Genomic DNA, 18,002 nt, shown 5'->3' on the forward strand with positions numbered 1-18,002 from the left:
TTCACACCCAGCTTCATACAGCTCAGGTGTGGATGTGTACGGGTGGCTGAGAGACAGTTGAGTTTACGATAAGGGGGCTGAGGGTATGGGGGTGTAGAGTTGATTCTCCACTTCCACTGTGGATTCTGTGGCTTGGAGCCAGGTGATGAAGCTTTCATGGGAACCCCGAGGGTGAGGAGAACTTTAGGTTATATGAAACAGTCAGTTCTCCCCATGATACCAGAACATTAGGTGATGCAATATTTCCAGAATAACTTTGAGAGATGAAGTTTCATGTTGAAACATGACTGTTTCTCCGATAAGCGGGTCCAAAGGGCACATACTGCTGGGTTCCCGGACCTGTGCTGAGCTTTTGTTAGAAGCTGGACTCGTTTCAAAAACCAAAGGTGTATCTGATTTGTCAGGGGCAGGAGGCAAAGACTGCCTCGCCTCCTGCAGCCTGTCATACCTACCAGGGCTCTCTGAGGAGTTCTGTGCGGAGGCGTCTGTTTCCAGAACACAGCCGAAGGGAGAGGGTGGTGCAGAGCCATGCACATCATCCTAGATCTTCTCCTGCTGGTGGCCATCATCCTCTACTCCTACCTGGAGTCACTGGTGAAGTTTTTTATTCCCCAGAGAAGAAAATCTGTGGCTGGGCAGATCGTTCTCATCACTGGCGCCGGACACGGAATAGGCAGGCTGACGGCTCATGAGTTTGCAAAGCGGAAGAGCAGATTGGTCCTGTGGGACATCAATAAGGTAACATGTGCTTTTGTCAGCCTCCAAAGTCACAAAATGATAAGGCAAGATATAATTAGAAGAAATACACAATAACAATGCATTTCTTTGGTTATTTGATTTAGCGCTTCTTTTTGTTTTCCTTTTACAAAGTTTTAATAAATCCTCCGGAGCCTTGCATGTTCTCTGTGACGGGTTGACTGGACAGAAAGAAGAAGCTGGAGGACTAAGCCATGAGGTTTTTTGTTTTGTTTGTTTGTTTGTTTGTTTCTGCCACAGTACACGTGATACCAAGAGCTGCAGGAGCCAGAAAGCTTCCAAGCTGCTGGAACTAAGCAAGTCACATCACTTACCTCAACTTCATTTTTTTTTAAAAAATCTCTACAATTGGGATAAAACTTCAGAGGGCAAAACTGGAAGTGATAAATATCAGGTGAAACAAGCCAGGCTAACAGAGGAAAGGATCTGCCGGGCATGGTCGCTCTTCTGTGGCCCCAGCACTGGAGGAGCCAAGCAAGTGGATTGCTGCGAGCTGGAAGCCAGTCTTGGCTACAGATAGAATGATAACCAAAGCCAAAGAGGGAAGCTGTCGGGGACTAGGGGAGAACAGCAATCATGGGGGCTGCTAAGCATCTCGTGTGTGTGTGTGTGGAAATGCCATCCTGAAACATACTATTTTGTACACTACTAAAGAAAGAACACTGAGGTTAGCAAAGCGCAGGGCACAGAGGAGTTGACCCTACAGCAGGTCTTCATGAGCAAAAGTGACAAAGGGTTACATTCTGCCAGGTTCCAAATCAATGCTAAGACTGGAGGGCTTTCGTAAGCCCTTCTTAGCAAATCTGGTCATACACAATCATGGGGTTCATCATAAAAATGTTTATTTTGATCATATTCAGTCCTCACCCCCATTTTTATCTCTTGCCTCCTCTCACACTTGCTGACCCCCATTCTAACTCCCCCCCCCGCTTCCATGTCTTCTGTATGTGTGTGAGCTCTTGGGTTTAGTTAGGATTGCTTCCGTGAGCTGCGCGGATGAGCCTTCATTGCAGGAGCAGGGATAGCTTGCCAGCGGCTGTGCTGCTGAAGCAGGCGACAGTGGTGATCCTTCTTCTTCAGTCAAAGCACCTGCTTGAAGCTCTGGTCACTGCTACTCTCTCCAGACCTCAGATCTAGACGAAATGGAGGTGTGAGGGGTTGGAGGCAGCTGGGACTTCGGGAAGTAAGCAGGCTTCCAGCAGAAGCCACAGTCAGTGGAAAATCCTCCTACCCAGATTGCTGCTCTATGCTGCCGCTCCCCACAAGGCTATCTGAAGGGACAGTTGGTTTTGTAGTGACATTCTAATCCTTGTTAAAGTGTGAGGGTTTTTTGTTTGTTTGTTTGTTTGTTTTGTTTTTTGAGACTTCAATTGCTGCTCTGTGGTTTAACCCAAGATGGAGAAATACAAAAGGGGCCCAAAAGAGGCAGTCAGCCTATGCCAAACCCACCCATCCACTCGAGGATGCCTCATGAGATGGTGGCACTACTTCGGTCCCGGTGTGCATTGGGCGTCCCCACTCTCCATCACAAAGAAGTGGGGACAGCCAGGAGAGGGAAATGTGTAATTTCTAAAAATTACTTTAAGCTGGGCAGTGGTGGCACATGTCTTTAATCCCAGCACTCGGGAAGCAGAGACAGGAGGATCTCTGTGAGTTCGAGACCAGCCTGGTCTACAAAGTGAGTTCCAGGACAGCCAGAGCTGTTACACAGAGAGACCTTGTCTTAAAAACAAATTAAAACAAACAATTATTTTAAACCTCATAATATTCCCTATAAAATCAACAGATGCCAAAACTTGGAAAGAATTCATATTTCCTCGAAATGGAGGTCAAAAATTAAAATTAAAAAAAGCCTCCCAGGGTGTTGACTCACAGCTGTAAAAGCAATACTCAGCGGGATGAGGCAGAAACACCGGTCGGAGCTGGAGACCCTCTTGGCGTACACACAGTAAACAAGGGGTAGAGAGTGACAACTGGTCTAAAACAACAGGAGAGAAAACACACATGCAAGCACACGCACACACAGCGTGTTAGGACAATTCGTCTCAAGTAAGAGGCCTCTGAATTTAGGCTAAAAATAAGCTGCCTCCACATCCAGGACTCATGTGCCATTTCAACCATTGGCTCTTGGCCTTTTTCCACTCAAAGCACCAGAGGAATAAATGCCTGGTAGATCATCTGGTGTAGTAACCATTCCCCCTGGAAGCTTCTCTCAGACACGAATCTTCTCTCGCACCAGGGGAATGAGTCTGAGTCGTCGAGGCCAGTCAATAGAAACGTACCTAATCTAGAATCACTGCTAGTTAGACGCAGCTCAGCACTTTCCTGCCAACTTCGGCTGATGCTCCCCAAAGGTGAGCTGAGCAAATGGAGCAGCCACCCTCTGCCCTCCGTGCCCAGACATCTTCCCTGGCATTAAGAGGAGCGTAAGGATGCCCTTTGCGCTATGACGGCATCTCTCTACTTGCAAGCCCCAAGTCAGGATGAAAACATGCAAAAGCCCTAAATGCAACGGCTGTTTCTCTTCCTTGCTGGTGCTGGTTTGCGGGTAAAGTCAGTGTAATTAGTTCACGGAATTCCCTTACACTTAAAGAGAGATTTATCGGACAAGGATTTTAGAGTCTTTCTTCTCCTTCTCTGGTGCTTATTTTTTCTTGAATTTGCCTCCCACCCCCACCCCCACCCCAACACAGCGCGGTGTTGAAGAAACTGCAGCCGAATGCCGGAAACTGGGGGCCACTGTGCACGTGTTTGTGGTGGACTGCAGCAACCGGATGGAGATTTACAATTCTGTGGATCAGGTGAGAACCAGGGTGTCCGCAGAGAAGCGTATATATCAGCTGACAGCAAGCTGGGAAGGGGAAAGGTTCTCTGGGGCCGCCTAGACACCAGCCACTCAGAGAAGATGCTGTGTGACCAAAAGAAAGCATAAACAGAACTTTATTGATATTAAAATCCTCAGCTCTGGCCTCTGCGAATGTTTCAGATTATCAATCAAATTTGCTCTGTTCAGAAGTTTGAGCAATGGCCCAGAGGAAATAAATGACAGAATGACAGATCTCTCTCTCTCTCTCTCTCTCTCTCTCTCTCTCTCTCTCTCTCTCTCTCTTGCTTGTTTCGTTGATTTTTCGAGACAGACTTTCTCTGTTTAACAGTCCTGGCTGGCCTGGAGCTCTCTCAGTAGACCAGGCTGGTCTCGAACTCACAGAGATCCATCTGCCTCTGTCTCCCGACTGAGAGTGCTGGGTTGGAAGGTGTGCGCCACCACCGCCAGCTATGATGGAAAATTTATCTAAGCAGGATATTTTCCTAACTTTTTTTTGAGTTACATTTGTTCTACTAGTTCTTATTTCTTCTCTGAGATTTATTGGTTTATGTACAAGCTAGCCTTTTATGGAAAACACACAGTTAATGACAGTTAAGCATTTTATTTATTTAATGTGTGTGTGTGTGCATTGTGTGCCTGAGTTGTTGTGTGCACACGCATGCACACACATGCATGTGCATGTGGGGGTATATGTGAATTCAGAGGACAACTTTTGGGAGCAGGTTCTCTCCTTCCACAGTGTGGGTCCTGGGCTTGTCCCGTCTAGAAAAAAAAATGTCTTTACCTGCTAAGCCATCTCACCATCCCTCTCTAGCCAGGTTTTAGAAAAAGCACACATCGAGTGCTTTCAATGAACCAAGACATCTGATGAGCTGCCACCTTCCTAAGTCAATTTTCGGAAGGTTTGGCCCAGACAAAGGCCATGAGGCCAGTGGGTGGTGGAACCAAGATTAATTACTTAACGCTCCAGAAATATTTCGTCAGAACTTGAGTATTAGTTTACCAGTACAAAGATTAATTCTTGTTTATTTAAATTCTTAAATTCATAAGCCTTCACACAACCCATGTCACACTAAGCACAAAATTAAAGGTTCTCACCAACAGTTTGGCCTCCCTAGTGACAGGTTCCTTTGGGGTCACCAGTGCAGCCAGTTCTTTCATGTCTGAACTCTGAGAGACCTTAGCAGTGGAATTTAAAAAAAAATCCCCAGATGGCATTGTGACCAAGCTAGCTATCCCGAAGCCAGTCAGCACAGAAGGAAATTGCACCTTAAATCTGTTCTTTACTCACAGAACCGGCCACCTGAGAAGATGGCAGATTGCTATCCTACCTATCAGTCTTCCCTGTCATCCCCAGCCAGCGGATTATCCAGGCTGTGGGTGTGGACAATGGCAGTGTCTCTGACACTCAGTCTTGCCTCTCGATACTCAACCACGGTTTTGTGACTGGGGATGTCTGTGTGTCTCTCATTATCATCCCTGTAGTGTGTTATTGGGCTCAGGTATTTCTTTTTTTTTTTTATTTAAAGAAGAGGGAGACATTTATTGCTTAAAGAAGAGGAAAACAGAGAAACATAAGAGAAACAGAGAAAATAAAGACACATGTACACACGACACGAGACAAACACAAGAGAGAGAAAGATCATCAGGTATTTCTTAAAATGCTGAATCGACTTAGTTTCTGCTGGTATCAACCTGGTACTCCTTCGGAGGCTTCTAGGCTAAGGGTAGGGAGTGCAGCGGTTAGTGCAGAACACAGAGCCCATTAGCAGTGTGTAACTGCCACGCTCTGGATAATATGTGTGTTCTGGTTCCTTTTCACAAAGCGATGTGTATGTCCTTATAACATAGAACATGAAAATACTCCTGCCTGTCCAGCCCCTATCAAATCAGCCCTGCGACCTGGCGAGAGTAACCTGTCCAAGAGTAACCCGTCCAAGAGTAACCCGTCCAAGAGTAACCCGTCCAAGAGTAATCCGTCCTGTATTCGTTTTCTCATCTTTAAGGTGAAGAAAGAAGTGGGCGACGTGGAAATTGTGATAAACAATGCAGGGGCGATATATCCAGCTGACCTTCTTAGCACCAAGGACGAGGAGATCACCAAAACCTTTGAAGTCAACATCCTAGGACATTTTTGGGTGAGTGGGTCGGAAATACTTCTGGATGGTGTGTATCTCCTTGGTGCTGGAAACTCGTTGAGCTCACAATATTTTGGGGTGGGAAAACGTGAAGTTTTATTTAACTTGGGAATCGTGTGCTGTGTTTGAGTAGAAAAGCCACGTTGTCTCTGGCCGCAGGATTCAGAGCTCAAGCGGACACAGCTCCCTCAAATGAAGGCCGTCTGGTTTGCTTTGTCAATAGAGCCTGGTACGTGGGTCCACAAGAGCTGTCTGTGGAGGTTAGCTGACAGCCGTCTCTGTGCGTCTTTCCAGCGTTTTAGAGGAAATGCATACCACGTACATCTGTTTGTGCCTCCTTTCATAGACGTTTAGAGCTGAAAAACATAGAAGTCACTAAACAAATGTGTGCAGGAGTTGGGGACACTTTGGGTGAAGTTCTGAGATAAGTTGACATTTGAACATAACATTTTCATCTATAAAGTTCGTGGCTAAGAAGTTCACAGTCAAGTTACCAAGAAGAAAAAAAAATCTCAGAATTGTTCAACAAGTTCACAGCTTTGCGCTGGTCTGCATTCAGAACTGATCTAAACCATATGCAGCCTATGGCTCCAGGTTGAACAGCCTGTTAGAGCCACGGAATGTTGGCATGTAGAAAGACAGGTCAGGAGGTTTCTTACTGTCGGTTGTTTGCGAGAAGCTGAAGTGTGACTCTCAACCCTTTGGAGAAAGCATGGGGCCTCCAAATTGGTGTAGCCCTTGGAGCTAATGTGGCTCCAAAGATCACCCATGCTCAGGCTTGCTACAATGTTTCAGCCACTCACACTACACAGAAACCTTGCATACTAATTACTTACTAATAGCAATTCATAGCTACTTCACTAAAGACAGGGGTTTCCAGAAACCATGAGTGTTCAATACCTCCTCACAGATCTCTAGGCAGGAGCTGGTTGGGGTTTGGTTTGGCAGTTGGGGCTCTGGGAATTTACATAGGATTTGATTGTAGGCTGGGTCTATAAAAATCTCATAAAATGTTACTGATATTTCTCACTATACAGTGAGGACTCTTTTGGAAACAAAAAAAACCCAATTTTTGTTTCCCATAACACAGTGTATAATATATACTGTTACTAGAAAGAGATTTGGATCTGCTCACACTATGCGCGGTGGCTGTGGACCAGAAGAGAACTCAGCGTATGTTCTTCTATTGTCTTTATATAAGTAGATTCCCAACCTTCTAATTGAAACCAAGAACTTGTAAAAAGCCAAATTACTCTTCAGGTCTGACATCTGAGGATTTATCCCTTGACAATATTGCTCAGAGCTCAGCAATACCGTGGCTGTCTAGCATGCACAGAGTCCTCTGGCTAATCCCTATCCCTATAAAAAAAAAATGTGACAATAATGTTGCTTCAATGGCATGTCCTGGAAGGAGCTGCTTAATTCCTTCTGCAGGGAAAAGGGGACACATTAGTACAGGTTCTCGGCATATGAGCCAAAGGACACAGCTCTTGTTGCTGTCCCAAACCATCATGCTTACCCTCCCTTGTAACATGAAAGGGCCGGCACCACTCCCTTTCTATCATTTGTATAGAAGGGACCACAGAGTCTTGCACATATTTTATTTCTAATGCCTCCACCTCAGCAGAAATGAAATGTCCTGATTTGGGATCTGCCTAATGCCTTTGTCATTGTTTCTTTTCTTTCTACATGGACCTTAAGATCATCAAGGCACTTCTACCGTCGATGCTAAGAAGAAACTCTGGCCACATTGTCACAGTGGCTTCAGTGTGTGGCCACGGAGTGATCCCTTATCTCATCCCGTATTGGTAAGTATTAAGCAATGGCATCATCAGTGCGAGGCACTTTTGAACTTCTGAGGGATTATTAGTCTTCAGGCCCACAGCTTGGGAGTTTGGATGTAGGGAATTTACATGGAAGGTTGGGATATCTTTTTAAATGACTTATAAAATAAGGAAATTGTCTCAAGGAATTAAGTTCAATCTTCAGCACCCCAAAAGAGAAAAGGTACTGGGCATGTTCAGAACTCTGCTTAATCACACAAGATAATAAAAACGAATGGTCACTTACCCTCTCAGAAGAGCTGTAGGTAGCAGGCCACGGGTCTTCTTGGCCTAAACAAACAAATCTGTCTTCTCACAGGTGACTGAGAATGTCCCCCAACTTTGCTAAAGGCTGCTTTTCCCTCATAGCTCAAGCAAGTTTGCCGCTGTCGGCTTCCACAGAGCACTGACCGCAGAACTGGAAACCTTGGGGAAAACTGGAATCAGAACCTCATGCCTGTGCCCTGTGTTCGTGGATACTGGTTTCACCAAAAACCCAAGTACAAGGTGAGGTGGTACTCGGCCATGCTGACCATTGAGCTGGAGCCTTCCCAGACAATGGCGTCTTGAGTAGGTCATAGGTACTTAACAAGTATGTGATCTTTATTTAAGTAAATCCTGTGGCAGCACCTCAACCCCTAGTGGCTAACTAATGTGGTAGAGTGGGTCCCCTAAAAATCCTGGCAAGTGCTGATCTTTGAGTCTGATGTACTTTGCCAGGAGTTCACTGCCACTCTAGAAGAAGATGCAATAGGGAAGAAAAGTAAGAAATCTGTTAGATTGGTTGTAGTCCTGGAGTAGCCATAACTGCAGGCACAGCAATGCCCAGGACTCGGGAATGTTCTCATTCAGGTTAACCCCTGAATTTTTCTGACTGCAACTGACATTAAGGTTCTTGTGTCAAACATGGCTCTGAGACTGGGTTGAAGACTCCATTGCAAAATTAGGGAAGAGACAGAGCACCAAATAATCTAAAAAGTATTGATTGATTTCGGTTCCCGTATGATGGTTTGTAAGTCTGCAACTGGAATCCCAATCACACACGAGTTTTCAGAAATCACGAACTGTCTCAAAGAATTAAGTTCTAACATTCATTGTAGATGGAAATTTCTGTCCTGTCCAGTTCTGCAACCATTCAGTCCCAAAGAAGCACACAGAGGCTTATATTAATTATAAACTGTTTGGCCAATTAGCTCAGGCTTATTAATAAGTAGCACTTACAACTTAAATTAACCTATAATTCTTGTCTGTGTTTAGCCATGTGGCTTGGTACCTTTTCTCAGTAAGGCCTTCTCATCTTGCTTTTTCACTTAGCCACACCTATGCATGCTAACCTTGATGTAACATATTAAACCCATTTTCATGCCTTGATTTTTCTCTCATCACCTTCATTAATGGCACAGGTTATGAGCATTTCTCAATGATACATGTGTACAACCTTTGGATCAAGGAAGGTCATGCCACCAGATGTGGCACATACATATACATATATGTGGCACCATATTCACAAAAAAGCTGTGACGTATACAAACTTCAGTTCCCATAAAACTGCAGGAGAAGCAAATCTTAAGCACTAAACACCTCAAAACAATACAGCTCTACAGAATAGCCATACACAGCAGGGAGTGGATTCAGCTGTAGAATATTCTCTTTACATTCAACAGGCCTGGAAACACCACGTGACTCACCCTATGCACACCCTTCTGTCCCCTCTCCCCCACCCAGTTGCTTCCCATCTTGTACCTTGTGATTTACTTATTTTGATCTGGTGCGCTAACACACATACACGCTGGACCCGAAAGTATAAGAATGTGATACAAGATACCAGAGTGGGATGTGGGGGAGGTGACATTTGTGTAGGGAATCCTGAGACATTTTAAATCCTAATTCTAAATTTGGTGAGGAGATAGGTTCATTTTCTCCATTCATTAACTAAAAACAATTAAAGAAAATGGAGGGTCTGGGGTTCTCTCTCAGTGGTAGAGTGCAGTCTTAGTATGTGTGAAGTTCTGGGTCCAACCCCAGCACCCAAATGAAGAAATACAGTATAAATAGACATCAACACTTCGCCCCACTTGCCACCAGGTTGTGGCCTGTATTAGAGACCAGTGAAGTCGCAAGAAGTCTGATGGATGGAATACTGACCAACAAGAAGATGATCTTCGTCCCATCCTATATCGGCATTTCTCTAGTCCTGGAAAAGTAAGTATAGCATAGAACCCTGAAATATTAAATCACAAACAGAAATGTTATAGACAGATGTTCAGATGGGAAGGTCGCTATGGAAACTCTCCATGCCTGGAGTGAAAATGTAGTTTCCCGTATTACTGCCTTACTTATTCCAGAGGAGGGAAATGAGTCCTGGATTCCCTGATTCCCTTTGTCTAATACATCTACCGTCTCTGCCCAGACGTTGCTCATGACTATTCAAACTGGAGGAAAGGCAGTTTAAGAAGAACAGGTTATGGGGACATCTATCTTTTATAAAGGCTCTGTGTGCGTATTCATGTGTTTGTGTGTGATGCGTATGTGGGTGCAGATGAAGCAGGATTTCTCTCTCCCTCTCCCTCTCCCTTTCCCTCTCCCTCCATCTCTACCTCCCCAGGGTCTTTCACCGAGACCTGTACTCACCAATCCAATCAGGCTAGGGCCGATGTCACTGGGCTTACATGCACACCACCGTGCCCAGCTTTTTATGTGGTTTCTTGGAACCAAACTCAGGCCCCTGCGTTTGTGCGATCATCTCCTCAGGCCCTCAGGTGTTCAGATTTTGTAGTTCTTTGTGACAGTGTGCATCCTAAATATCTCACAACCCACTTCCTCGGGATTGTATACCATTTCATTTTCAATCCAAGGACCTTGGCGTGGAGTCACTTCTTTGCTTCCCAGGCTCATGAGCGCAAAATCCCATGAAGCAAATTTTCTCAACACAGCCCCAAATAGATCTCATTAGAGTGGGGAAATCCGCAAATAGAACCAGACATGTATATGACCATGATATAAATATGATTGGTTGTTCTGCCTAGGGTGTGAGCGGACCCTGCATAGGGAGGCATCTCAAAGCCTTTGTCTCATTGTGGAACTTTCAGTGTGATTTGTTGCTCTGGCAATGGGTTTTTTTGTTGTTCTTTGCATTTAACTCCTTTTGGAGCGAGCCGATTTTGTGACCAGAGGCAATTGCTAGTCGTTGGGTGGGCTAGCTGAGCCAGGAAGGCCTGCAGAAGCTCTCTTCTTACCCTTGTCCCTCTCACAGATCCCTAGTTTCTTCCCTATCTTCCCCTCCTCTACTCAGGGACTGACAGGAAAGTAAATCTTGGCAAACAATCCCAATGTGATTTGAAATACGACTTTCTTTGTAGAGGGTGCTCTTTCTGCCTCCTCCAGTTCGCGCATGCTCTTCCGTCAGCTGTCAGCTCAGGATGACTAACTAACCTTCCAACGAACTTAAATATTCAGCCCGTGTGAATGCTGGATGTTTTATTATAGACAGATGATGGTTTCCAGCTGGCTGTGTTAGCCTCTTGGCACAGCACTATGCTCAAAGGCAATAGCTTTTTAAAAAGGCTCCTTAGCTTTTCTTTTTACAAAGTGATAGGTACCCTGAACATAAGAAGAGGGGGAAGGGTGTGTCCGATGGATTCTGAGTCCTTGGCACCAGACTTCACCGACTCAGCCATGGGCTTCAGTTTTAGATCATTGCTTGTATATACATACGATTTTACTATTGTGGAAGAGCACTGCTGTATTATAGATCAGTGCAGATGGGGGTGGAGGGTAGAAGAGATTAAGGAAGAAAAATGTGGTTCAGGTAATACACAGCAAAAAATAAAATAACAAAAAAACCCCACTAATATCAAAACTTAAAATTGAAATTTCTTATCTTTCTTTCTTAATGTAGGTTTCTTCCTGAACGTGCCTTAAAAGCTATACATCGTATTCAGGATATTCGATTTGAAGCCATTGTAGGCCACAAAATCAAAAGGAAGTAATGTATACAGAGACGTATATACACCAATGACAAGAACCTAAGCCCAGAGCCGACGCATTAAAGCTCCCTTTCATGTGTTGAAAGTGCTGTTGATGTTTCAAATGTAGTCTTGTCGCTGGCCATCTAATGAACAAGACTGATTAGCTGCCCTTCTGGTCTGCTTGTAGATATCTCAACTTACAGTATTTGGTTATGGCAATGGGAATATAGTAAGATAATATCTGTTCAACAAAGGAACATTAAGATAATCAGTGTGGGTTTTTATAGCATGGATAACTACATATCAAAATGTAGGCGAAGGGGTAAGATAATAAAGTCTTGAACAAATGCTGGCAAGCCGTAGTGATCTCTGTTTCGATGGGTGGTTGGCAGTGTCTGCAATCTGCTCTTGGTGACAGGAAGAACGCTGCCTTGTTTCCCTGCCGCATGAGTTAGAAAGGAGTGTTCTTGTTTTGCTTGGTTTCACAACTCTTCTTAGTGTGCAGATTTCCTTACACCACGTGAATGAACAGTGAAGCAGTTTTATTTGCCTAACTTGGTGAAGCAAATATTTATCCAGATTTGCAACTGTGAAGCCTCAACACCTCGTTCTTTACTTTAGAAAGACCTTGAACACATTTGTTTCTCTTTTAACTCTATTAGGCAATTATTAAAAAAAAAATATTCAACCGTTTATGTATCAACAGCAGCACAATCCCCCCCACCTCCAAAAAAACTCCCATTATGAAGTGCAAACCCTTCCTGGTTTGTTTATATATATTTATATATTGGTTGGTTGGTTGGTTGGTTGGTTGGTTGGTTGGTTGGTTGATTGGTTGGTTCGTCTTTTGTGTTTTACTGCAAGGGACTGAACCTATAGCCTTGCACAGTTAAGCACTCTGCTATGACTTCCTAGCCATGAACTTCCACCATTATTGCCACATTTTGTTTTAATCCTTTTTAACTGAAGCTCAGCAGTTGCCTGGGACCACGGTAATGATCTTTCCTACACACATTTTCAGTGTAGACATCTTCATTACAAGTACCAGGTGCAGTTCTGAATATTTTTATGCTATATAATTTTATTTTATTTTTAAAACAACTTTTTATTTTGCGTACCAATCCCAGTTCCCTCTCCCTCCCCTTCTTCTGCTCCTCCTACCCCATCCCCTATCTACTCCTCAGAGAGAGTGAGGTCTCCCATGGGGAGTCAACAAAGTCTAGCACATCTAGCACATCACATTGAAGCAGGACCAAACCCCTCCCCACTGTATCTAGGCTGAGGAAGGTCTCCCTCCATAGGGAATAGTCTCCAAAAAGTCAGTTCATGCACTAGGGTCACATACTGGTCCCACTGCCACTGGCCCCACAAACTGCCCAAGCCACACAGCTGTCACCCACATTCAGAGGGTCTAGTTCAGTTCTATGCAGGTTTCCCAGCTGTCAGTCTGGAGCCAGTGAGCTCCCACTGGCTCAGGTCAGCTGATTCTGCAGGTTTCCCCATCATGGTCTTAACCTCTTTGTTCATATAATCCCTCTACCCTTTCTTCGACTGGACTCCGGGGCTTGGCCCAGTGCTTAGCTGTGGATCTCTGCATCTGCTTCCATCAGTTATTAGATGAAGGGTCTATCATGAGTCTAAATGTTTTTCTATGACAACCTTTGCATTCATAATTCTCACTCCTGCCAACATTGCAGCTCCCTGGGCTACCACCAGGGTGCACAGATTCCCCAAGTAAAACCATTTACTTAGAGATACGTCTTAGGATTCTTAGGTCCTGTCATGGTTCATTGAGTAGTATATAGGATTTGTATGACTGTTTATTGTCCATTCAGTTCATATGAACATCATTTTGGTAATCAGGGAGCATCTCCTCCTGCTTGGTCCTGCATCATTAGTTCCTTCATGATCCAATCTCATACCTTTTGCCACATGAAATGGAAGCCATTTGTTCCAGCAGTGTGGTTTTTTGAGATTTGTGTTGAATATCTTCTGTTTGCAATTCCTTACTTAATGATTTCATCTGTACTTTGGAAATCAAATCATACATTATTCTTTGTGTGTTTGGGGGTTTCCCCTCCCTCTCTCGAGGATTATTACTAATTTTATTTCTTTGATGATAAGCACAGATTAATCACTTATCCAGAGTGCATCATGAATGATGGATTTGATTTGGGGTCATATTAAATTATTATTGAGAATTTTATAGCACAACATAGAATCGGTATCTTCCCATTGTCCTTTCTTGAACTCTCTGGACTTTAATCGTGCTCCTAGAATAACTGATCTCTGTCTGTCTGTCTCTGTTGTCTGTCTGTCTCTCTGTCACAGTGTGTGTGTATGTATTGTGTGTGTGTGTATGTTTCTTTCTTTTGTGATGAGATCTCAAGTAGCCCAGACTGGCCCTGAACTCTCTTGTACCCAGTGATGACCTCAAACTTCTGATCATACAGCCTCTACTTCCTTAGTGCTGCCGTTACAGATGTGTGCCGCTATACTAGGTTTATATATCTGCTCTCTTTCATGTTAACTGCTTCCTGCCTTCCATATGCCATCTCCAGAGAAGGGGTTAATAGGTAGAGCAAAATGGACAGTTCTGTTTGTGGAGGAGACAAATGTCACCTCCTCTCTCACCTTAACATAGTCTAGGGAGAATGTAACATCACTAGAGCAATCAAATAACCTTTTGTTATAGAGAAACAATTACCTTGAAAACTTTCAGAAAAGATGGGTAGAGCCATACCCAGGGAACTGTGACATTATTCTTAAAGGTACCAGTAGTAGGGAGCCTGTTAATGTCTGATGCCACTTTTGTAACTCTTGGATGCTATAGATCAAAAATAACACTGTGTTCAGAACACAATTAGTGGAAGTGATGTGTGCATACACACATGTGGCTTGAACCATACTGGGAGTGGATGTGTGGACGCACACATGTGGCTTGAATCGTGCATCTTCAGTAATCCAGAGCCGAAAGAGAATCGGGCGCCCAATAACAACACTCTCCAACCTGCTGACACTTTGGTTTCCTCCCTGCAATGCTGAGCAAGAGTCCTGGTGTCTGCACTTACTCTAGAAAACTATAAGCTAGGGGAGATGACTCACCAGTTAAAAGCGCATCTTGATCTTCCAGAGAACCTGAATTCAGTTCTCAGCACCCACATAGCAGCTCACAAAAGTCTGTAACTCCAATTTCAGGGCATTTGACAGGCTCTTTTGGCCTTCTCAGACACCTGGAACTCATGGGGTACCCATATATTACTCAGGCAAATGCCCACATTTTTAAATGAGCTAATGGTACTGAGGTTTTAAGCCAGCAAGTATGTGATAAGTATTTTTAACAGCAATAGAATATTTGTATATAATGTCATCATGATAGCATGCTTTACTCTGAATAAACACCAAGTGAATTTCACTTCATCTCCTTCTTCCCAAAGTATACAATACTTAAGAAAAAATAATGACATCTTGAAATTTGCAAGCAAATTGATGGCTCTAGAAAACATCATATTGAGTGAGGTAACCCAGATGCAGAAAGACAAATATAAGTACTCACTCATAAGTGACTTTTAGATATAAAGCAAAGAAAAACCAGCCCACAATTTACAACCCCAGAGAACCTAGACAACAAAGAGAACCCTAAGAGAGACATACACGGATCTAATCTACATGGGAAGTAGACAAAGACAAGAGCTCCTGAGTAAATTGGGTGTGTGGGGATCATGGGAGAGGGTAGAAGGGGAGGGAGGAGGAAGGAAGAGGAGTAGAGAAAAATATATAGTTCAATAAAAGCAATAAAAAAGGAAAAAATAAAAGCATATTTTTATTTTTTAAGCATAAAGCACATGAGACAGTTGTATCCTTTCAGATAAAAAATACTTTCTCTGGCTTGTGAGTTGGCTCAGTGAGCAGACACCTGCTACTGAGCCTGACAACCCAAGTGCAACCTCCAGAAGCCACATAATGGAAGGAGAGATGGAACTCAGCAAACTGTTCTCTGGTCATCAAACCCACATCTTGGCACGTGAGCATCATTACACACACACACACACACACACACGTTAATTAAAAATAATGATGTCGGATGTCCTTCTGTATACATGCTGCTTTTATTCGATAATGAATAAAGCTGTTTTGGCCAAGGGCTTAGCAGAGTAAAGCCAGGTGGGAAATCCAAACAGAGATAGAGAGAGTAGGCAGAGTCAAGGGGATGCCACGTAGCTGCCAAAGAAGGAAAACACCAGAACAGAACCTTACCCGGTAAGCCACAGTCTCGTGACAATACACAGATTAATAGAAATGGGTTACTTTAAGATGTAAGAGTAAGTTAATAAGAAGCCTGAGATAATAGGCCAAACAGTGTTGTAATTAAAATAATCTCTGTGTGATTATTTGAGACTGGGTGACCAGGAGATGAATGAACAGTCTCTGTTTACAGAAGACACCAACGTGGTGTGACCACATCCACATAAAACCTGAGAGACCTTTGGAAGAAATTCTAGACACAAAAGAGCAAAGTTAAGCATGACTTCTTGGTAGCAGCATTTTCCCTGGTGAACTTTGTTTGCTAGAGGCAAACAGAGTCACAATTCCTTTCAGAGAAGGCTTCCTGACTCAGTGTTAGCAGCAAAAACTATTCAGCTCCTTTAAGAGATGGCTTCCTGGCTCATGCTGGCACAGCAGTTACAGAGCACTTAAATGGGGTTTGTGCCCAGCACACTACTAGCTGCTTAATGGTGACATAGACCTGCTGTGTCCCTGGAGCTGGGTGGTGAGCATGGCTGGTAGAGCTGGCGGTGAACTACCTCCACCATGCTGGACTGGGCAAGGCCAACAGGCAAAGCAGCCTTAGTCCTAGCCTCACCACTCAGCCGTTTAAGAAGCGGTCCTGTCAAAAAAGGATTTCAGGTACACAATAGGACAGATTCAGACATAAAAGACCTCTAAATGAGACACAGTGTGTTTAAAAATGTATGTCAGCTGGGGAGAGAGAGGAAAAATGTAGAAACCGTTACAAAAAGTAGTGAAGTCTTTAAAGAGACAATAAAAGTAACATAAAAGAGTACAGACAGTTATAGATTATAGGACTAAAGATAAAAAAGTAATAGACTACTAAAAATAAGCCACATACAGATAGAAAATACACAGAGAGCATGGATTATGTATATTATTGTGTTTTCTTTGAATTTTTTGACTTTAGAGAGACATTTGATTCTGAGGGCTGCTACTATATTATATAATTATATGTATAATTAAAGTGTAATATATAATTAAAATACAGATTAACAGATAATCATTACCTTGGTTGGAAGATTTTTGCAAATGTTTTTAAATGATCTAAATCCTGTGTAGTGTCTCTGGTGTTGTTTAAGAGAACTCAGGGCATTTGCAGCAAATGTTTTGTCTGCTGCTGAAGGAGCAGAACAAACTCCATTTTGAGAAAGAACTCCATTTTAGACAGGACCTAACTGGGGGCGGGGGTGTGAACGCAACCCAGCAAAGTCATAAACATTCCCAAGAAACTGTGCCAGCCCTGGTCAGAGTGACCCTCCAGGGCGTCCAAACATCTGCTTGCTTCAGACGTCCTTGTAGGTACCTGATTAAGCGCTGTTTTGACTGTGTTGAAATTCCTCTATACCCAACCAATGAATTCAAAAGTTGTATACTTTTGCCCAATCCTGAAATGTCAAGGCTTGTGCCACCCTGCTTGCAGTTTTTCCCTGTGGAAACCCATACCCTGAGAGTTCAGGGCCGTTCTCCCTCACCCGCTGTGGTGATGTGTTGCATTATGGTCCAAGTTAGCTAACTTGTAATCAATAAACCCAGTGCATTTGCATTGGATACCGGTTCTGTGGTGGTCTTGTTTGGGGGTCCCATGATGTGGGCATAACACGGCAACAGTTTTCTGAGGTGTATTTGATCATTGAATGGAAATTGTACCTCTGTGTACTTGCAGTAGTTGAGGCGTATTTTCCATGATGTGTGTAAGTCATTACAAAGATGATATCCAGTCCTAAGTCCTTTAAATGGCTCCCTAAAGTACAGTGAGAAATTCTTGTTAAATTGAAAGACTAAAAAGTACACATCTCACGGTTCTCTCACAAGTCCTCAAAAATGACAGCTGCTTAGAAATTATGTCCTGGGGAAAAATTAGAAGACTTCAGCAGAGAACAGAATAGAGTAAGCAGATGTTTACACAGGATGCAAGTTAGCTGCATGAACAATTACCCAAGGCCAAGAGGCCAGTCCTGAAATCAGTTACATATAAGCAAAACTAAGCGGAAAAGTGGGCATGTGTGTGTGTGTGTGGTGTGTGTATGGTGTGTGTATGTCTGTGTGTATGTGTCTGTATGTGGTGTGTGTGTGTCTGTGTCTGTATGTATCTGTGTTTGTGTGTTTGTGTGTGGTATGTAATAATAACAATTAAAGAAAAAGAGGCCATGAATTTGAAGGAGGTCATGGGAGGGGTCGGAGGTAAGGAAATTATATA

General features: G+C 43.5%; 1 protein-coding gene across 1 annotated transcript; it reads left to right on the forward strand.

Annotated features, from left to right (window-relative positions):
* Positions 1 to 410: 410 nt before the first annotated feature.
* LOC125395730 (17-beta-hydroxysteroid dehydrogenase 13) lies at positions 411 to 11,859 on the forward strand. Its single transcript, XM_048427373.3, has 7 exons — positions 411 to 738; positions 3,450 to 3,557; positions 5,590 to 5,721; positions 7,423 to 7,529; positions 7,914 to 8,051; positions 9,630 to 9,746; positions 11,443 to 11,859. Exons 1-7 carry the CDS (start codon positions 529 to 531, stop codon positions 11,531 to 11,533), a joined length of 903 nt encoding a protein of 300 aa, XP_048283330.3. The 5' UTR covers positions 411 to 528; the 3' UTR covers positions 11,534 to 11,859.
* The last annotated feature ends 6,143 nt before the right edge of the window (positions 11,860 to 18,002 follow it).

This window comes from Myodes glareolus, chromosome 8, assembly GCF_982192425.1.
Source record: "Myodes glareolus chromosome 8, mMyoGla1.1, whole genome shotgun sequence".
In the NCBI taxonomy this organism is placed as follows: domain Eukaryota; kingdom Metazoa; phylum Chordata; class Mammalia; order Rodentia; family Cricetidae; genus Myodes; species Myodes glareolus.